At 48.0% G+C, this 21,746-nt stretch overlaps 1 protein-coding gene across 1 annotated transcript in view; it reads left to right on the top strand.

The window, feature by feature from the left end:
* Positions 1–1,016: 1,016 nt before the first annotated feature.
* TICRR (TOPBP1 interacting checkpoint and replication regulator) overlaps positions 1,017–21,746 on the top strand; it is a 33,010-nt gene continuing 12,280 nt past the window's right edge. Inside the window, exons 1-15 of the mRNA XM_090263750.1 lie at positions 1,017–1,734; positions 2,360–2,639; positions 3,479–3,717; positions 5,783–6,017; positions 7,339–7,468; positions 10,238–10,377; positions 11,173–11,388; positions 14,152–14,303; positions 15,093–15,193; positions 15,501–15,594; positions 15,690–15,769; positions 15,925–16,164; positions 16,691–16,787; positions 18,336–18,393; positions 19,843–19,986. Coding sequence (XP_090119876.1) covers positions 1,072–1,734; positions 2,360–2,639; positions 3,479–3,717; positions 5,783–6,017; positions 7,339–7,468; positions 10,238–10,377; positions 11,173–11,388; positions 14,152–14,303; positions 15,093–15,193; positions 15,501–15,594; positions 15,690–15,769; positions 15,925–16,164; positions 16,691–16,787; positions 18,336–18,393; positions 19,843–19,986 — 2,869 coding nt within the window. The 5' untranslated portion in view covers positions 1,017–1,071. The remainder of the gene's footprint in view (positions 1,735–2,359; positions 2,640–3,478; positions 3,718–5,782; positions 6,018–7,338; positions 7,469–10,237; positions 10,378–11,172; positions 11,389–14,151; positions 14,304–15,092; positions 15,194–15,500; positions 15,595–15,689; positions 15,770–15,924; positions 16,165–16,690; positions 16,788–18,335; positions 18,394–19,842; positions 19,987–21,746) is intronic.

Raw genomic sequence — 21,746 nt, forward strand, 5'->3', positions numbered from 1 at the left:
GCAGCCAAGTCCTCCTAGCAAGAGAGTTTAAATTCGTCTCTGCTGTTACAACCAATAATAGGTACTGCTCCCACCCAGGGTCACAGTCTTTTCTATAATTGAGGATTCTTCTTATTCAGGGAAGATATTCCCGCCCACCCCCCGTGGAAAAGTAATATAAAAATAGAGAATTGTAGAGAACTTAGAAATTTTAGAAAGTGTAAAATAAAAATAAATAGAAATAAAAATCACCATAATCTCACCACCCAGAGACAATCGCAGACAAGTTTCTTGCACAGTATTAGCTTAACAGGTGAAAAATATACACATGGATAGAAAATTTGGAGATCTCACTGCATGTGCTGTTTGCAGGCTTTTAAAAACAAAATCTAACTTTACATGTAAAAATGTTATTTTAAAAAGCAACACGACGTTCCTTCCCCTTGGGTACCGGACCTTAATCATTCCCATTCGAGCTGTTTCCAATTTTTCTCAAATTAAAAAACTCTACGGTGTACGTACACCTTTTATTTGGATCTGATTCCCTTCTTCAGAGACACTCCTACAAGTTACTGGAGCAAAGGGAGTGAACTTAAATGACAGCAAATTAAAGTCTTCACATCGGATTGTACTCCACGGAAAGTCTCGGGCGGCTTCAACCCAGTCTGGATTCAAACCATCTCAAAAGCCCTCCCCGTGCGGTCCGCATTCACACCTAGACGCACATCTCCTTCCCCGAGAGAGACCTACAGACACGGCCCTAGCAACACCTCTTTAAATTTTAAAACGAAGGCCTAGGCCAATCAATGTCAAGGTTTTCCCGGAACACAGAGCCCCGCCTACAGACACGCCCTCACCAATCAAGCAGAGGGTTTTGGCCAAGGCCCTTCCAATCAGCGCCCAGGAGGGGCGTCGCTTACGTAAGATACGTAAAGGAAGAGACCAATAGGAGCTGACATTGTAAGTAGGGTCCACCAATGGTAGTGTTTCTTGGAGAGCGCGGGAGCCTTTTGACCAGGATCACCGGGAGGAGAAGCGAGCGGCGTTGGTGAGCTGCCCGAACCGGATCGCTCCGGCGGCGGGGCGGCCGCCATGGCCTGTTGTCACAACGTAATGCTGCTGCTCGATACCGCGGGCGGCGCCGCCGGCCAGAGCCCGGTGCGGCGGTCCGCGCTGCGCATCCTCGTCTACCTCAGCTGCCGATTCGGCCTGGCCAGGGTCCGCTGGGCCTTCCGCTTCTTCGACTCCCTGGGGGCGCGGAGCGGGCCGGCGCGCGTGTCTGACTTCCGCGAGCTGGGCGCCCGCTCCTGGGAGGACTTCGAAGAGGAGCTGGAGGCCCGGCTCGGGGATGCCGCCCCCGGCGTCCTCCCGCCCGGCCCGGCGCCCAGGGCCGCGCACACGCACAGCGCCCTGATGGAGACGCTGCTGGACTACCAGTGGGACCGGCCCGAGATCGCGTCGCCCGCCAAGCCGGTGCTGCGCAGCAGCGGCCGGCGGCTGCTGGACGTGGAGAGCGGGCCCGGGGAGGCCGAGGCGGCGCTCGGGGGCTTCGGGAACGCTGTCTTCCTGCTGGCGCCCTGTCCGCGCTCGCAGAGGGAGCTGCTGCGGTTCGTGTCCGGCGGCGAGGCCCCGGCGCAGGGCCCGCCGCCCACCGCGAAGCAGGTGATGGAGAAGCTGCTGCCCAGGAGGGTCCGGGAAGGCATGATCGCCCGAAAAATCACCTTGTACTGGGCGGACACCGCCGAGGGCTCGCAGGTGAGTCAGACTTGGCGCCCCCCGGTATTCTCCGGGTTAACCGGGCTTGACAGATGCTCGCTTCCTGCTGAGCCCAAGTGTTGGGGGTGCGGAAGCCATGCAGCCATGCGGGCGGCGTCGGGTCGGCCCTCGGGTCGGCCGGGAAGTCCGTGCCGAGACTCCCAGCCCTGCGGGGAAGCTGATGTAGAACGGCCCGGGGGCAGCAGTGAGCGCGGGAGAGAGGGGCTCCGGGGACGGGGGACGGGGTTAAAGAAGGGGCGCTTGGAGCTCGGAGGAAGGAAGGCGAAGAGGACGTGCCCGAGGGGGACGGAGCGCGCTGGGACCCGCCCTGAGGGATTTAGGGGACGGGATTATTTTATCAATGGCCCCGGTTTTGTATTCCTTCTGACTCTTTAACATTTTGCGATGTGTTCGTAGTGATTTGCATCCCTTCTGTAGTCATTACGTGCTTGGGGCGCACGGTAGTCATAGGGTGCCGGCCGTGGTCCGGGGCGCGCTCCCCAAGCCCGTAAATTGTGTCGTTTGGTCCTTGAGCGTAGGAAGCACCTGGACTTTCTCCCCCCTCAGCGTCGTTTCCGAGTGTCGAATGTAGAATGACTGGAGGTGCTCTGTGGTTTTGTTTTAGGCGTGCGGGTCCCCAGACCACCTGGGGTACTGGGCCGTGTGTGACCTGCTCCGCCAGGTCGGAGGCGCTGTCTTGCCCTCGGGGACCTGGGGCCAGGCTTGTAGGAAAGCTGGGGAGGCTCTGCTGGGTGGTGGAGACCAGCTGCCACGGGAACCTCGCCTCTGGTCGTGGATTTCAACGCTGCCACCCGATTCCGCTGTAAACTGCCTGCTCTGCAATTCTCCTGCGTACGAAGCCTCATTTCCCCGGACGGAAGGCACGTTATTTCTCCCTGGGGCCGGTAAGCAAATAATGACTTTTCGGAGGGTTTTAGGCTCAGTGACTGTACATCCATTTCTTCGAGGCAGGCCCACACTTCCAACTTCCTCCGAATTTCAGGCAGCCCAGGCTCTCCGTGAGCGCTTGTAATTGAAATACATGTCAGCAGCATCCGTGTCCCACAGGAAAGGATGGAGCTCTGGTTCAGTACAGCCACCAGCCCATGGCTACAAAGAAAAGAGTTTCTCAACTGTTTTCAAAGGAAGATAATATTATTCAGGTGCCCAAGCCAATGGGCAGTCAGACCCCCTTGCCTCGTAGAAGAGACCATAACTGATAAGAAATTAGTCAAGAAAAGCTAAAGTGGCGCTTGTGACCGGGAGAAGCCAGCGTGCTGGGATCGTCCTCAGTTTGCTTTACCGTGTTATTCACTGCATAGGGAAGCTCTCTTTTGAATCTTCGTGTATTCACCCAGAAATCATCGTATGTAGAGGCGTGAACCTCAGACAATGGTATATATTCTGTGCAGTAGAATTTAATCGCCTCCTGAGATATGCTATGCACTGTATTCTGTGGATTTAAGAAGCAGCGTCTTAGTTTTGCAAGTATTGAGTATTGCTTGAATATTTATTTCTAAGTCGTAATTATTGAGGAGTGCTGACGTCAGGTCTTGCCCTTGTAATTCCGTTCGTGTACAGCTTTTCCTATAGAGCCACGTGAACCTGCTGTTGGCAATAGAATGGGGGTTGATCGGGAACTAAGTGGCAATACTAGTACCTCAGTCTCATTTTTTCCTTACTATTGGATATTTTTAGTAACTATTTATTACATTGGAATGTTGATATTCTTTATTTTTAACAGGCAAGGAGGTTCAAGAACCATGGAGAGTCATCCTGGAGCCCTTGACCATGCATCAGAGACATTTTCAGAAACCAGTAAGCATTTTCCTAAAAGGCCGGGCCACGCAGTGGTCTCTCCCAATGAGTGACACTTTGGGCACCGACACCTGGATGCTCCAGAGTTCAGAGGAGAATAAGCCAGCTCACAGGACGTTGTTTGAGCAGCTGGTAAACAGGCTGGCTGCTGAAGAGTTCCATCTGGTAGGTACCTCCCACGGTTGTTCTTGCCTAGTGACACCCTGGTAAAGTGAAATGCGTGTGTTCACGAAGTGCCAGGGATTGCCCGACGTAGTATAGTGTCAGTGAAACATGTTGTTTTTGTAAATCATGTTGTCTGCATGATAGTATCATGGCGATGCTCGTTAATGAAGAAACAGTTCATAAAACCCTGTGTGCCTTGACTCCCATGAAGTTACATTATATTCACATAAGACAAAAGGCGGTGAGCCAAATGCTGTGACTATCAGGGCGGTGAAGTGTGGGAGCACTAGCCTGCGCCCGCCTCCCCATCATCCACGTTTTCACTTCCCATGGTCACATGCAGTCTGAAATATTAAATGGGAAGTTTCAGAAATAGTTTAAATTGCACACTGTTCTGAGCCACGTGATGCACCCCCGCGCAGCCCTGCCCGGGACGAGCCTCATCCCCTTGTCCAGTGTCTGTGCTGCGTGCACCCCTCGCCCCTTAGTTCACTCACCACCTCCGCGCTCAGGGGGGCCATCTCGGTAGCGCAGCGCTGTGTGCGGGCCCCTTTACTTCCTCATGGCCCTGGAGTGCAGGTCGTGGTGCCGGCAGTTCTGATAGGCCACGAGGCCCCGCCGCTTCCTGCGGGTGAGTAGGTGAGCACAGCAGCACAGGGAGGTATTTTGAGGGAGACAAACCCCATTCCTGTAACTTCTATTGCAGTGTATTGTCACAGTTGTATTATTTTATTGTTGGTTGTTAATCTCTTACGGTGCCTGATTCATACATTAAACTGTATCATAGGTATGTAAACGTAGGAAAAAACATAGTGTATGTATAGCGTGTGCTACTATGTAGTTTCAGGCACTCAGAGGGGCTTGGAATGCATCTCCCATGGATAAGGGGATTATGATGTGTATTTATTACTTTTATGTAAAAAAGTATATTTCATTTTATAAAAGCCCGGCACTGTTAAATTAGATACGGTGTCCAATAGTTCTGCAAACTTAGAAATGCCTTCTGAAAAGGAGTATCTTACCCAGGTGATATTATTTAAAGGCGATGGTTATTATTTTTTTCTTTTTAATGATTTTATTTATTTTTAGAGAGAGGGAAAGGAGGAAGAGAGGGAGAGAAACATTGATGTGTGAGAGATACATCAATCTGTTGCTTCTTGCATGGGGACCTGGCCTGTGACCCAGGCGTGTGCCCTGACTGAGGGTCAAACCCACAACCTTTCGGTTCGCAGGTCAGCACTCAGTCCACTGAGCCACACCAGCCAGGGTGGTGATGGTTGTTTTAGTTTTAATTTTATTATTACTATTATTATTCTTTTTAACCTGTATTATATATGATTATTTTTTTCATTACCCCAGCAATCCCCCCGCTATTGTCCATGAGTTCTTTTTCCTTTTTGCTTAAAGGTGATAGTTATTTTTAAACTACCAACAAATTCCTTACCTTGTTTTGACTTTTGCCTTCGTAACCTCAGAAGGCTTCTGTCTTCTGGATCCCAGCGTGGAACGTTCTAGAGAAGAGCTGGGTAGTCATGGGGCAGAGGTTCTAGGAGTTGTGTGCTCTGGTGGAGAGAGCACTGGGAGGGGGGTCAGGCGATGGATTGGGATCAGGTCTCTGCTCACCATGTGAGTGAGTTACTCCCCTGGTGGTCCTGCTGCCTCGGGGTTCAGAACGGGTTTGGAATTCATACACCCCTGGCTCCTGCCTCTCACCAGCCAGGTGACCTTGAACAGGTCCCTTACCCCTCAGCGTCAGCCCGCCTCAGTGAAATGGGGCTGGTAATCCTCTTGGCCTCAGAGTGGTTGGGAGGATTCGGCGAGGGACAATAAGCACAGAATACATGCTCAGTAAATATTCCTGGTGACCGCAGGCTTCTCTCGTTTGTGCCTGGAGGGGGTAATAGGACCTGTAAGTTCAATTTCAGCACTAATATCCTCAAGCCCATCTCTTCTCTAGTTTTTTATATTAATAATTGTTAGGAGAAGCTACTATCCTTTACTAAGCTACATTCTTCTTTACGCCTATGTCAAGAATATTGTCAACTAACTGGAACTTCTTCTGTAGGTTGCCAGCGTGGACCCTGGTGACGGCTGGCCTCCCGTCACTGGAGTTGTTTCCCCGCTGTCTGCCAGCACTGCCGTTCTCACTGTGCTCCGCACCGAGGGGGCCGAATTCCGAAGACATTTTCTCCAAGCAGCTGTGGCAGAGACCCCCCAGGATGCAGCGTCCCTTCTTCCCGATGTCATGGATGTTCTACAGAATCAGACTCCCAACTTACTGGAAGATGCTGCTCCCTCTGGTTAGTTCTGAACCAATAACTAACACCCCCCAGCGCCGTGATGTGCAGTCATTTCCAGCATTCATATTTTTTTTTTTACTATGTTGTTAGTAGGCCCCCGATATCTGTTATAAAACAGGTGAAAGCAAACTAGGACCTCAGGCAGTTTAAGTCATCTTTATTTATAGAAATTCTGAAGCGCTTCTGAGGAAGCCAAAGGCTCTGAAACCTGTTTGAAATCAAAGGCGTAATACATATTTTTTAAATTTTATTTATTTATTTTTAGAGAGGGGAAGGGAGGGAGAGAAACATCAATGTGCGGTTGTCTCTCGCATGCCCCCAACCGGGGACCTGGCCCGCAACCCAGGCCTGTGCCCTGACTGGGAATTGAACCAGCGACCCTTTGGTTCGCAGGCCGGCGCTCAGTCCACTGAGGCACACCGGCCAGGACCGGAAGCTGGTTTTTAACGTTTAATAAAGACTGCACATAAATTGCTGGAATTCTGTCTACCTTCCAGTTCATGGCATTGTTATTTATGCTAGGTAGATAACAATGGAATTAACTTGATATTTTGTTATTCAGAAGATTTAGTGAGTGCCTGCTATATGCCAGGCACTGTTCTAGGTGTGTTGGGAATACACCTGTGAACAAAGTAGACGAAGGTCTCTATTCTCATGGAGTTTATCATTAGTCTGGGGAGACAAGGCAATAAACTAAATAATGGAATTATATAGAATATATATATTTTATTTATTTATTTGTTTTTAGAGAGGGGAGGGGAGGGAGAGGGACAAAAACATGAATGTGTGGTTGCCTCTCCCATGCCCCCAACTGGGGACCTGGCCTACAACCCAGGCCTGTGCCCTGACTGGGAATGGAACTGGCAATGTTTTGGTTCGCAGGCCGGCGCTCAGTCCACTGAGCCACACCAGCCAGGGCTGCATAGTATATTTAAAAGCAATAAGTGCTAAATAACAAACAGGAAGAAGGGAACGGAGCACATTGAGGGGTGGTTAGAGGAGTACAGTTTTAAACAGGCCCTGTTGAAAAGCGGTGTTTGAGCCCAGGCTTCAAGGAAGCGGCAGGGGGCGAGCACCCCTGATAGGGGCTGCGGGACGGGTGTTTGTCTGCTGTGTCTGAGAAGCGGCAGGAAGCCTGCGTCTGTACGTTTTCCCAGTGACAGCTTTTGTAGACACACAGGCCCTTCGGAATTGGGGCGGGTGGAGGCATGTAATTAATGCTGCTTTGTATGTCCTTCTGGAGAAGGGGGCAGATCCCCGGCAGGAGCCCGTGCGGGGATCTCCACTTTGGTTCTCAGGCCTCTTCCTCTCACCTCCGTAGCGCCTCCCGGTCCAGAGTGGGCCCAGCAGGAGCTCCGCCGCACCACGCCCTGGAGCGCTGCCGTGGCCGAGGGCTGGTTTCCCTGCTCCAACCTCAGTGGCGCCAGTTCCAACTTGATGGAGTCATTTTGGTAAAACTTTTTTTATTTCTCTGGGTATTGGTAATGGAGATCAGAGCTGGGTCTGTGTGTGTGTGTGTGTGAACAGACCACATTTAATGAGTATAGTTCAATATTATTAAAAAGTAATTACATAACCGTGTATCATGATAGCTGGGCTCCAGACTTAGCAGGGATCACGTCATGAACTATATAAATGTCTGATCACCATGCTGTCCCCTGAGACTAATATAAAATCATATTGAATGTCAACTGTAAATGGGAAAAAAGGTTTTGAAAAAGCAAACTTAAAACCAGTAGGATCATGTTAAAAACCACTTCTACTGAAGTAAAATGAGTTTCAAATTTAAACAGGTATGTAAATAAAAACTGATTACAAATGGAGAGTATCGTTAATGGGTATACAACTTCGGTTTTACAAGGCGAATAGAGTTCTGGAGATGGTTGTCGGGGACGGTAGCACGTAATGAACAGACTCAACATCAGTGAACTGTGTGCTTAAAAGTGGTGCAGAGGATATTTTCTGTGTATTTTACCATACTGCAAAACTGGAAACAAGTAATTACAAAAGTAAAATGTTCTCTTATGTTATGGATGTGAGAAAATACTTAGTTATTACATCTCTGAAAATGAAAAATAGCAACTTGTATCATGCAGCTAAATTTATACTTAAATGAAAACTTAGAGACTTAAACTATCTTATTTTTTTTAATTTTTAAAAGTTGATTATGTTGTTACTATTGTCCCAATTTCTTTTCCCCCTTTGCTCCCCTCTGCCCAGTACCCCCTCCCTTCCAGCAATCCCACCCCCCTTAGTTCATGGCCATGGGTCATGTGTATAAGGTCTTTGGCTTCACCCTTTCCTATATTATTCTTAACTTCCCCCTGTCTGTTTTCTACCTACCAGTTATGCTTCTTCATCCCTGCACCATTTCCCCATTTCTCCCCGCCTCTCCAGCTGATAGCCCTCCAAATGATCCCCACACCTATGATTCTGTTCCTATTCTGGTTGTTTGCTTAGTTTGTTTTTGTTCTTACTTTTTAGATTCAGTTATTGATAGTTGTGAGTTTGTTGTCATTTTAATGATCATAGTTCTTATCTTTTTCTTAAGTAAGTCCCTTTAACATTTCATATAATAATGGTTTGGTGATGATGAACTCCTTCAGCTTCACCTCGTCTGGGAAGCACTTTATCTGCCTTTCCATTCTAAATGATAGCTTTGCTGGATAGAGTAATCCTGGTTGTAGGTCCTTGCTTTTCATCACCTTGAATGCTTCTTGCCAGCCCCTTCTTGCCTGCAAAGTTTCTTTTGAGAAATCAGCTGATAGTCTTATAGGCACCCCTTTGTAGGTAACTCTCTGCTTTTCTCTTGCTGCTTTTAAGATTCTCTTTATCTTTCACCTTTGGCATTTTAATTATGATGCGTCTTGGTGTGGTCCTCCTTGGGTCTGGCTTGTTTGGGACTCTTCTGTGCTTCCTGGACTTGTATGTCTGTTTCCTTTGCCAAATTTGGGAAGTTTTCCTTCATTGTTTTCTCACATAAGCTTTCAATTTCTTGCTCTTCCTCTTCTCCTTCTGGCACCCCTATGATTTGGATGTTGGCACGTTTAAAGTTGTCCCAGAGGTTCCCAAGCCTTTCCTCATTTTTTTCAATTCTTATTTACTCATTCTGTACAGGTTGACTGTTTTTTTCTTTCTTATGCTCCAAATCATTGATTTGAACACCAGTTTCCTTCCCTTCACCACTGGTTTTGTGTGGATTTTCCTTCATTTCACTCAGCATAGCCTTCACTTCTTCCCTTATGTGTCTGCCATACTTAAGCATGTCTGTCAGGTCTGTGAGCATCTTTATCACCAGGGTTTTGAATTCTGCGTCTGTTAGGTTGGCTACCTCCTCGTCGCTTAGTTCTCCCACTGGAACCTTGATCCGATCCCCCTTTTGGGCCACACGCCTCTGTCTCCTCATCTGACAGTCTCCTGTGTGTGTTTGCCTCCGCGTCCCAGGGAGAGCTGTTGCTCCTGTCACATTGTAAGGGGTGGAGCCTTAGGGATTTGTTAGTATGAGACTACGTCCGTGCGGAACTGCGCCAGCATGCGGCTTCGTCAGTACAGGGCGACCCGTGTCACCACGTTGTGGCGCTGTGGGGGGGGGGGGGTGGCGGTCCAAGAGGGAACAATGCCGCCTGCTCAGTACTCACCCCCTTTCCAGGCACCTCTCCCACTTCCTACCTGTCTGGGTGAGTATTTCTTCTTTATTTCTTTCTTCGTTGGACTTCCATGCAGTTTGACTTTCCGGAAACTCTGGTTTTCTCTAGTTTTAAGGTAGTTGTCTTCCTTCTTAGTTGTGGAGGGAGGCGCAGTGTGACTGTCTAGGCCACCATGTTGACCGGAAGTCCCTCTGTCCTTCATGCTGGTGTGGTTCTCAGTGAGTTCCGTGTAGCTTCCCTGGAGTTCCCTGGAGTTTTCCTTCAGCTCGCTGAGCTCACCGAGCGTCCCTGTGATCGTTGTTTGAGTTCCGAGTCTGAGTCCTCCGGCCTGTGTCTCACTCAGCACTCTCCCCGGGGCCTCCTCCTTTCCTTCCAGTGTGGGCTGTTTCTTTGTCTCCCGATCTTTGTCTCTTCTTGTTGTCTCGGCTTCTTCGATCGACCTACTTTGCCTTCTTGAAAATACATTTTTGAAGGCATCTGTGATTCCCTTATAAAAAATTCTTGGTGCTTTGTCGGAAAAGCATTTTGGAAAATCAGAACTTTGGCTCTCTACTTGTCACCTTGTGTTCACAGCTTGCTGCAGGCCGCCTCGTCTAGTAAGGAGGAGCCTTCTAAGACTGAGAGTGAACTGACGCGTGGCCTGTCTGAGCTCTACCAGCGCAAGTCTTGTGAAGAGTCCGCTGTGTCTACTCAGGAGGACAGCAGAAAGAAACGTACGTGCATACCGTGGAGGTTCAGAGCAGTCTTTCTTGAGGCTGCATGTTTTAAAAGATTGGCATTCCCTAAAATGAGGTTGAAATGGTAACTGAATAAACGGGGACAAGTTCTTATATTTCAATTTGAAAACAATTACATTAGTTACAATAGTGATTAAAAAATCAGCCACAATCCTACCTTCTTAATGATAAACTATTTTCATTTTTGAAGATTTTACTTAATTTATTTTTAGAGAGAGGGGAAGGGACGGAGGGAAACATCGATCTGGTTGCATCTCATATGTGCCTTGCCCTGGGACCAGGCATGTGCCCCGAGGGGGAATCGAACTAGCGACCTTTTGCTTCGAGGGACAATGCCCAACCCACTGAGCCATGCCAGTCAGGGTGAACAATTTTCATTTTTAGGTATAGCATATTTAATTACAACTTTGTGTGCCACTTTCAAAATTATTTCTTCATCTGCTACCTTGCCTTTTCGGTTAGTATTCCACCTCATTGCTTAACAAAACTTACAAGATTCTTATGTTGTTGAATATTTAGATTGTTATTTTTATTATAAATAATACAGGAGTGTACATTAAGCATATGATTTGTTCTTTAGCATAAGCCTCTAGGAAAAGTTACTGCATCATGAAGTGGGAAAAGCAGTTCTTAGTGCAGAATTAAAGTAGTGTTTTGGGGGGAAGTATTTTTGTTTTGTTTTGTTTTGTTTTGTTTTTCTGTAACTGAAGTCGTTCTTGGTTCCACGGGGGTAGAATTCATTTTCCTCTTCTTCCCCTGATGTTTTGGTAGGAGGAGTCCCTTGTACTCCAGTGAGGCGGAAGATGAACACCATGTGCCGCTCCTTAAAGATGCTGAATGTGGCGAGGCTGAATGTCAAGGCCCAGAAGCTGCATCCAGATGCCAGTCCAGAGGCTGCTGGGGAGAAGGGGCTGCCAAAGGCAGCTGGCGGTAGAACAGTGGCCAAACTGGAAACCAGAGGGAGAGCACGGACCTCTAAACCCAGAGGTATCCTCACTCCATAGCATTTGGTGTCTGCGTCTGTGTGTACTCATGTGTTTCTGTGGGTCAACCACATCCCTCAGTTATCAAACATTTATTGAATATCTATTCCGTGCCCACATGTGTGTCATGGCGAGCACAATAAATTAATAAGATAATGTCCTCTCCTTAGATTTATGACCCAGCTAAAAACACGGTAATGAGCAGGTGTATCTTGGGATACACACACATACATAATACATATGATGAACTAATAAAGCTGATACATAAGAGCCAGGAGTCCACAACAGAAAAGACTGGCCTTTGGGAAGTAAAGACATAAGAGGAGTGGAAAAGGGGAAGGTTAGTCGCGGGCTGGGGAGGCTTCTCAGGAGCCCGTGGAGCACGGGGTAGCCTTGGGCAGATGGCCACAGTGTAGGCGAAGGAAGAGGAGGGGTGGGGGGTGAGCTCAGGCCGAGTCACAGAGAAGCGCTGCGGCGCGGCTGCGGGACAGGTGCATAAAGCAGCTCTCGGCGTCTGTGCGCAGAGAGGGAGACGCTCGTGGGGAGCTGGGCCAGGTTCCGGGGGTCTGTCCGCCCTGCGGTGCAGCTGGGCCTTGGGGAGCGGTGCCTCCAGCTCTGTCCTTCCTCGGGATTGCTGTGGCTCTTCGGAGTCTTTGTGGTTCCATGTACACTTTAGGGTTAGTTCTTCCAGTTTTGTGGAACGTGCCATTGGTATTTCGGTAGGGATTGCACTGGTTCTGTCGATTGCATTGGTTAGTGTGGACATTTTAATGATGTTACTCTTTCAGTCCATGAGCAAAGTATATGCTTCCATTTATTTCTGTCTTTTTCAGTTTCATTCTTCAATGCCACACACACACACACACACACACATATATATGTTTAATTTTTTATTTATTTTTAGAGTGGGGGAAGGGAAGGAGGAAGAGGGAGAGAAACATCCATGTGTGGTTGCCTCTCATGTGCCCCCAACTGGGGACCTGACCCGCAACCCAGGCCTGTGTCCTGACTGGGAATCGAACCTGTGAGTGACCCTTTGCTTCGCAGGCTGGCGCTCAATCCACCGAGTTACACCAGCCAGGGCTTCAAGTCTTACACTTTTCTGAGTGTAGGTCTTTTACCTCCTAGTTTAAATTTATTCCTAGGTGTTTTATTCTTTATGATGCACTTGTAAATAGAATTGTTTTCCTAATTTCTATTTCTGATAGCATTACTGGAGTATAAAAATGCAACCAACTTCTGAATATTAATTTTGTATATCCTGCTACTTCTTTCAATTTATCAGCTTTCATAGTTTTCTGATGGACTCTTTAGGGTTCACTTTATATAGTATTATGTCATCTGCAGATAATGGGAGTTTTAATTCTACCTTTCCAATTTGGGAGTGTTTTATTCTTGTCTGATTGCTGTGGCTGGACTTCTGGTACTGCATTGAATGAAAGTGGTGAAAATAGATGTCCTCATCTTACCCTTGACATTAAAGAAAAGGTGTTCAGCTTTTCACGTAGCTGTGTGTTTGGCATGGATGGGCTTTACTATGTTGAGATACGTTCCCTCTGTTCCCGCTTCGCTGCAGGTTTCCCCCCACCCCACCCTCGTAAGTGGATGCTGGGTTTTGTCAAATGCTTTTTATCAATCTTGCATCCCAGGAATAAATTCTACTTGATCATGGCACATGATCCCTTTAATGTATTGCTGAATTTGACTTGCTGATATTTTGTTGAGGGTTTTTACATCTATTTTCATCAGGGATATCGGCCTATAATTTTCTCTTTTTTGTAGTGTTTTTGTCTAGTTTTAGAATCGGGTTACTGCTGGCCCCATAAAATGAGTTTGGGAGCCTTCCCTCCTCGTCAATTTTTTGGACTATTTTAGGAAGGATAGGTGTTAATTCTTCTTTGAGTTTGGTGAAGTTCACCTGTGAAGCCATCTGGTCCGTGGCTTTTGTGTGTTGGGAGTTTTTTGATTATCGATTCCATTTTGTTAGTAGTTATCAGTCTGTTCAAATTTTCTGTTACTTCCTCATTCACCTTTGGTTGATTATATGTTTCTAGGAATTTATCCATTTCTTCCAGTTTGTCCAATTTGTTGGCATGTAATTGTATTTCCTTAAAATCCTCTGTATTTTTGTGGTGTTAGTTATCACTTATTTTTTTTATTGCTGACTTTATTTAGTTGGGTCTTCTCTTTTTTCATGATGAGTCTGGCTAAAGGTTTATCATTCTTGTTTATCTTTTCAAAGAACCAGCTCTTGGTTTTATTTATCTTTTGTATTATTATTATTATTTGATTCTATTTGATTTATTTCTGCTCTGATTTTTATTATTTATTATCAGCAGAGCGAGTTGAGTTTGCAAGCAAGTGAGTTTGTGCTCCTGCCCTTTAAGAGAATTCCTCAGTCCACAGCAACCTCTGTCTATCTCAGTGCAATCCACTGGCTTTCACAGCCAGATCTTGTGGGGGCTTCTCTAACCGGCACCACTTCCCCTGGCTTGGCTGGGACCCCTCGCTTCTCGAGGGGCACCTGTGCAGCCAAGAGACCCTCAGTGTGGGACCTGCCCAGTCTGTGTCCACCCCGCCTGCCAGTTTCAACGTGTCTTTATTCCGTTAGTGGTGGGACTCCTGTTCAGCTAGCCTTCAGGTGGTGCCCAGTGTGTTCTGTGATATAATTGTAATTTTGGTGTGGTTGTGGGAGGAGGCAAGCACAGCCTTTACTTACTCAGCCATCTTGACCCGAAGTCCTCAATTTAACTTTTTCTTCCAAAAGAGTTTAAAACTGAACAGGAGCTACAATCTTACATACGTGAAAATTACCAAAAGACTGTGGCCTCGGGAGAAGCCGTGTTGCATTCATGTGCTGAGAACATGATCTCGACCATTAAAGCATTCCTAAAGGCCAAAGGCACCAAGGACGTGGAGGTAAGAGAGCCCGGATGAAGTGTGTCACAAACGTAATCGTTGCCTTTTGGTGGGTTTGGGTCACATGATTATTATGCAGTGCTGGCTTCAAGGAAGATAAGGTGAGCAGGGAGTGGGCAGGATTCCAGATCTTGGATGTTGCCCATGGTCAACTCATAAGGCAGGAATCGAAGAGACGGGCTAGGCAGGGTAATTCCATGCTTCTCCTCCCATGAAAGTTCTGTCCTTACCTGAGCTACACGTGAGCGGCCTGAAGGAAGCCGGGGAGTGGATTGTAGTCCTGCCTGCACGCCAGCGTCACCCAGAACGTTTTTGTAATAGCCGATGGCCTCCTTCCTCCAGACGCACTGAAACAGATGCCTGGGAGCTGGGACCTGGGCATCTATGCGGCTACAAAGCTTCCTAAACGAGCCTCACGCGCAGGGAGTGCCGCAGAGCACTGTGGGAGACACATTACTGCTTCTGTTCGCGGCCAGGGAAGCCAGGCTCCTGAGCGAGCAGGGTTGTTCCCAGTGCTCACACGTCTCCGTCAGTGCTGTACGGAATCTTCCTTTTCACAAAGTTCAGATCTGCAGGCTTGCTGCATCCATGCCCAAATATTTGCTTTCTTTAACCAGGTTCATTTGAAAGATTGAAAAGAATATTCATGTCACGATTTTTCATTCAGATGAAAAAAGGGGGAAATGTGTGAGGGAAGATAACTTCCCCTCTTAGGGCCCTCGTCGGCTATGGGGAAATTGGAAATGATGGCAAGAGTAACATTCTTCTTTTTGATATTTTGTGTTTCAGATGAGCTGCCTGGACCAAGTAAAAAATAACCTCTTAAAAACAAGCAAAAGTCTTCGACAGAATATAGGGAAAAACCCGGGTAAAGAAGACAGAGTCAGGGAGTAAGTAATTTCTCTCTCTCTCTCTTTTTTTTTTAAACCATTACTCCAAAACAAAGCTCCTAAGACTCACTTATATGCATTTAGAATAGTTGGCAAATTGCTTGAAGGGGCTTTTACAGGTGGTTCTTCACAATCTAATATGCAACCTGTCACCTGTTTATGCAGTAACCTTGTCGCTGTTTAGAAAGCGCCACCCTTCTCCTTTTGTTGTAGTTTTTTGCTTAAGTAGGTGCACAATTAAGGAAGGAGCCTTTAGTGGAGTGGCTTTCAAAGTAGGATAACTGTGTCTTTCTTTCCTTCTTTCAAGGTGCCAGCTTCAGGTGCTCCTCCGCCTGGAGCTGGGTCGGCAGTGCCCGTCCACGCACGAGAGGGACGATGACACGGAGCAGCTAGTGGAGGAGGCAAGTGTGTTGCTCGGTGCCGCCGCGCGTGAGCCGTGGCTGCCCTCGGCCTCCCTGCGGCGAGGCGCGTGCTCACTTTGTCACATCTCCCTCAGGTGACGGATTTGCTGCGCGTGGTGTGTTTAACCGAGGATTCGGCGTACCTGGCAGCGTTTCTGGAAGAAATCCTGGGCTTGTAAGTTTCGGTGGCCACTACCTTAACTTTAAAGCTGTTTTCCCAAGAGCTCCCTGTGGTACTGTGTCAGAGTTAGGGATTGGTGAGGACCGCTGCTCGTGCTGGGCGAGGGCGGGAGCAGCGAGGGGCCCGCACTGACCCAGTCTCTCCCGCAGGTACGCTGACTCCGTCCCAGAGACACTCGGGAAGCTTTACGATAGCCTGGGCTTCGTGATCCCTCAGAAGCTGGCTGCCGTCCTTCCGACAGATTTTTTCAGCGACGACTCCATGACGCAGGAGAGCAAGTCGCCTCTTCTTTCTGTGGCTCTTCCGTCAGGTGCTCGCGGGTCGATGCCGGGCGGCACTGAATCCGACCAGCTGCAGGAGCTTCGAACCCGATCGGCTAAGAAGAGAAGGTAGGAGCTCAAGGGGCGGAAGGGGCTCCTTACGCTGTTCTGGTTCTGACAAAGGGCGCGTTTAACCCACAGCCCAGTTGTCTTTGTTTGTAATTTCTTGACTTCCCTGTTGCCCTTCTGTCTGAATCACAGAAGTCCCTAGTATGTGTCCCCTGGGTGTTAGGAGAGCGTCAGCAGCAGCGACACTGTTACCCAGGGCGTTACAGTGTTACCACGTCGCCCCCAGTGCCCTTCTGGGCTGCCCACGGGCTCCCCGGGAGCTGGGGGCCTTCACGAGATGAGCTTCGGGTTTCCGCTTGCTTTTCCAGTTTCCATCGATGCTTTTCATCGTTCGTCACTGGTTGAGTTTATAGTAGGTACTCCCGGAAATTCTGGGGTTGACTTGTTTTGCTGTAAATCCGGGCCAGCGCCAAGGCCACCGACCTCTATTTCAGGCGTGTTTTACTTTGCACTTTAGTTCCAGTTCGGTGTCACTGCTGGTGGCCTCTGCGGGGCGGGTCTCACTGTTTCTCTCTATTTGCAAAAGGAAAAACGTATTAAGAAGACATAAGAGCATTGCGGAGGTCTCACAGACTCGTCGGCAAATTGAAATTCCCAGGGTGTCCAAGAGAGCCGCCAAAAGCGTAAGTGGCAGCAGCCGAGTTGCTCCTTCCGGCGTGTGTCGCCCACTGATGAGAAGGGACAGCAGTGTCCCTGCGTTTAGGAACCAGGCCCTGGAGTGCACGGAAGTGAAAGCAGGTCCTTCTATGAGTGTGAGCACAGCTGTAATCCAGGGACTAAAGCAACAGATATGTGTTCAGGATGAACCCGCTCACCCAGGATGGGGACGGTTAGAGGTGGTACAAATTTAAAAAGCAAGCCCAAGTTAGGACTGAGTCAGGTCAAAATCTTTAATGTAGGTCAGAATACTCATAACATAAGCAGAGGCCGTTGAAAAGCAGTGTACAACCCTAACAGGGCTTTGGCTCCCTACCAGGAAGTGCATTTTAGTATGTATGTTTTATTTCAGTAGCAAGTTAAAAAAATATTGGGAAAGGTGGCGGGGGCTGTCATGGAGCCAGATGATAATGGCTTTTTTGTGACAGAGGTAGGACTTTCGTGGTTGGTAGCAGAAGAAAAGAAACCCAGGTAGAGTCTGCTGAGTAAGAAGTAACGTCTTGCTACAGAAGGAAGGGAGCCGATCAGTGTGCGGAGGCTTGTGAACTGTGTGGGTCATTAAGTGTTAAAAGTCTGTGAGAAGCAGCTTCAGAAGCAGAAATCGTTACCAGGGCGGTTAGCAGTCTGTTGATCGAGAGTTAGAGCTGTCCTTTGGAATCCGAGGTGGGATTTCTTTTAAAGAATCAGTGGTCTTCACCGGCTTAGTAGGCCGTCGTACGTGGAAGCGAGGAAGACGCAGACCTGGCGGAGATGCGTCGTCCTCCATCGTTCGTGCTGCTCAAGCTGCTTCTCGTACACCTGGAACTTCCGTTTCAGACTGGCCGGGGAAGCTGGATTTCCTGAGAGCAGGATGTGATTTTGGTTATTAGAGAATGTTGATTTGTTAATTAAGCCTGCTATTTAGGCACATGCCCTGACCGGGAATCGAACCAGTGACCTGTTGGTTCATGGGCCACACCAGCCAGGGCTTCCCTTATGTTCTTAGTTATGAAAGGTATATATAAATCCTCATTAAAAAGTTAGAATCCTATAAACTTTAAAAGTGAGAGTGTCCCTTCTCCATGAGTCCCCAGAAGTGACCACTGATGACAGTGGTGTGTATATTCCAGGGCCCGCACTGGGGCGCCAGCAGCACATGCGGAAGGTTTATGTGTAGGCTGGACACACGCACACACACCACGAATGGTTAACCTTCTGCACTTAGTAGTCTGCGTTTTTACCTTTTCCCCTTAGGGGCCCCTTTCTGTGTTAGTGTTTACAGGTCCCCTCCTTGATTCCTTTCATTCCCACCTTGCACGGATGACCCATACTTTGTTTCCCTCTCTGTGGGTGATATTTAGGGTATTTCTTCTGCTGTGTTATTGCACTGCAGCCTTCAGTGTCCATGGAACATATATCTGTGCGCCTTTTGCGCACTTTGGTAGAACTGTAAGGGTCAAAGCGTTCCATGTGGAATTTTATTCTTTGATTGTAAGTCTGTGCCTATTTTCTTACCGAGTTTTCTCTCCTTTCAGGAGAGCTCTCGGCCCAGTCTTCCGCAGCCCTCACTCCCAGCGAAGGGTACAGTACAAGGTACATACTTTGTTCCCTCGGGGCACCTACTTATCGACTAGAGTGACACCTTTATTCTGACTGCATGGAGTTAAGCAGCTGCGTAGTTTCGTGTACTTGTTGGTTAATGAAAGGTGTCCAGGTAGCATGTGCTAGCAGAACAAGGTGTTTACCCGGTCTCAACATACTGCGTTTGCAAAATAATTGACCTGAAATTTTTTTTTAAAAAGCACCATTATCATGAAAGCCAAAAAAATAAAAGACACGAAGCTGATTTAGATGAGAGACATTTAAGTGTGACAACTGAGTGCACCCCATGGTCCCTGCTTGGATCTTAAATTTAGAAAGCACAAAAGCTATCAGGACACGGAGACAATGAGAGGAGTGTGGGAATGGCAGTGGGCGACAGGCGTGCCTGTTCTCAGGAGACACGGGCTGACGTTTCGGGGCCGAGGAGGCGGGGTGCCTGCAGCGTGCGTCGGGAGCCAGCGTGGGAGGTGATACGGACGGGGGGAGAGGGGGACCCCCAGTGTGGACAGTCCTGGACTTCAGCCACGACACTGTTTTACTGGTCTTTGAAATTTTCTGTAGGTATTAAACTTTTCAAAACCCTGGGGAAAACAGAAAGTGACAAATGCACCTTAGCTGTCAGGCCACACCCCAGTTTTGCGGACTCAGCCTGAGGCAGGTGACAGGGGCTCTCAGGTGGAGAGAGGGGAGCAGGTTTTGAAACGCGGGTGTTACTGGGGTCCTTACCGTTAACGTCTGTGTCATCGTTGGGGAGCCTCAGGGCTCCTCCCAGTGTGTGGGTCCTACTCTCTCCGGTTTTCTTTCAATGACTGGCTCATAGGAGAATTTACCACGGGAGGGGGGCGGGTCTGAGCAGCCACCAGGCCATCGTAAGGTTAAGGCGCCACGTTGCTGACTTTGTCAAGTGCTTCTTGACTCTTCTGCCTTTTTCCCTAAGTCTACATGGTCACAGCTTTCATGCTCTTGGGTCAGGAAGAGAATTTAAAGTAACCCAGAAAGTTAGTAAAATACTCATAAGAAGAATGACATCTTTGACGTTGAAGAGTTTCTCTCTACTTGGGCTGAGCTGAATACAAAGCCGCAAGGGGGTCCGAAGTGAGAAAATCTTCATAACCCTGGGACACATTAAAAAGACCATGCCTCACATTAGCCGGTCTCTTGCTTAAGGATTATGTCCGTTTGATTGTGAGTAAAGCTTCTGATTTAAGTGCTGTGGGCCTTCCGTGTATTCCTGAAAGGCTGGTTCTACACTGAGTTTGTAAAAGGAAGTAACTTCTGTGCATGTGGGGGTGCTGTTTAAGGAAACCCTGTCAGCAGCGGTCAGCCGTGGGCCAGTTTCCTTCGCAGCTTCTCTGTTTTGGATAACTTTCTTTTCCCAGGTAGGGCATTTGTTAGTGACGATATCTGACTTTTTTTTTTTTTTTTTTTTAATGCTTTCAGAAGTGACCAAAGTTCGGAGAAATCTCTTCAACCAGGAAATTTCTCCTTCAAAGGGCTCGGGAAAGCGGGGGCTGCCTAGAAGCCAGTCCGTGTCCGCGGTGGAGGGCACGCGGCCAGAACGGGACCGCTGCGAGGGGCCCAGAGGTGCGTTCCAGTGTGTGACCAAGGGCGGGGGCTGCGGGGGCCCAAACCCGCCGCCAGACGCGCTCCGTTGCAGAAGTGCGTGACTCTCAGCTGCTCCCCTGTTCTCTGGACGGCGCCGGTTCCCTTTCCCCTGGGAGGTTTCTCCAAGGTCGCTGGAGAACGCAGTCCTTGGCCCTCTCCGCCTCTTTGTCCTCCCTTCCGGTGACCCCCCGCAGACAGGCATCTGCTTTATAAACCCAGTTACAAAGGAATGAAGGCGAGCGATTAAACGGTTTTCTAGTCTTTTTTTTTTTGTATTTTAGGTTGGGTTTTGTGGTTTTTTGTTTTTTTTTTAATATTTCAGATATAATTCATGTCCCATACAATCAACTCTTTTAAAGTGTGATCCTGTGGTTTTCAGTGTGGTGACAAAGGTTGTCACCATCACAGTCATCTATAATTTTGGACCATTTTCGTCCTCCGAACAGCCTCGTCCCCGTGAGCGGTCACTCCCTGCTGTAGGCAACAACCAGCCCACTTTCTGTTTCTATGGAAACAGAGAAACTTAGCAATTTTTGTTGTTGCTTGTGCTTTTGGTGTCATATCTAAAAAAATCATGGAATCAAGGTTTTTAGTGTAAACTCTTCCATTTGGGTCTTGGATTCCCTCTGAGTTCGCTTTTGCATATGAGTGTGTGGGAGACGGGAGTCCAGCCCCACGTGGTGGGAAGACTGTTCTTTCCTTATTGACTTGTCTTGGCGCCCTGGTCTGCAATCCACTGACCATACGTGTTAGGGTATTGATTCTTTTTTAAGCATTAGCTAGAAGTCAGCAGTGAAGCCATTCTAGGCCTGGGCATTTCTTTATGGGAACTGTTTTGAAAACTAATTCCATCTTCTTACTTGTTATAGGTTTATTCAGGTTTTCTGTTTCTTCCTGTGTCTGTTTTCAGTAGTTGGTGTCTTTCTAGGACTTTGTCCATTTCGTCTAGGTTAACCTTAACTTTTGGCTACACAGCTGCTTCTAGTGTCTCTTATAGCTGTGGTCCCTGACCATTTTGGCACCAGGGACCTGTTTCGTGGAAGATAGTTTTCCCACGGGTGGGGGTTGGGGGTGGTTTCAGGATTCAAGCGCTTTACATTCATGCTCACCTCCTGCGGTGCGGCCCGGTTGCTAACAGGCCCGGCCTGGTACTCGTCCACGACCTGAAGGCTGGGGACCCCTGCCTTCTAGTCCCTGTCTCTGTGAGAGTGACCACCGTGGCCCCTCTGTCACTCCTGGGTAGTGGGTTGCGTTGGCTTCTTTTCTTGGTTAGTCGAGCTAAAGGCTTGTCGATTACTAACTTCCTCAAAGAATCAACTTTTGTTTTCATAGGATTTTCTCTATTAGTTTTTCCAATCTCAGTTTCATTTATTTCTGATGTGATCTTTAGTCCATGCTTCCCTGTGCTTGCTCTGCTATTAGTTTGATCCCTTTTAGTTGTTTAATGTGAAGGGCAGGTCATTGATTCGCACTCTTTTTTTAATGCAGGCATTTGCAAGATCCTTCTCTGATCACTGCCTTGGCTGTGCCTGGAAGTTTGGGGTGTGGAGTGGTCATTTTCATCATCTCACAGTATTTTCTAATTTCTCTTAGCATTTTTTCCTTTGATCCATTGGTTATTTATGAGCACGTTAATTTCCCTATATGTGGGGGGCCCCCCAAAAGCCTGGAATTTATTTATAAAATGTTGTGTATTTATTGTTACACTTTTAAACTTCAGCCACCCCCGAGTGCTCTCC

Source organism: Furipterus horrens, unplaced genomic scaffold, assembly GCF_987537825.1.
Source record: "Furipterus horrens unplaced genomic scaffold, mFurHor1.1.pri manual_scaffold_16, whole genome shotgun sequence".
In the NCBI taxonomy this organism is placed as follows: Eukaryota; Metazoa; Chordata; class Mammalia; order Chiroptera; family Furipteridae; genus Furipterus; species Furipterus horrens.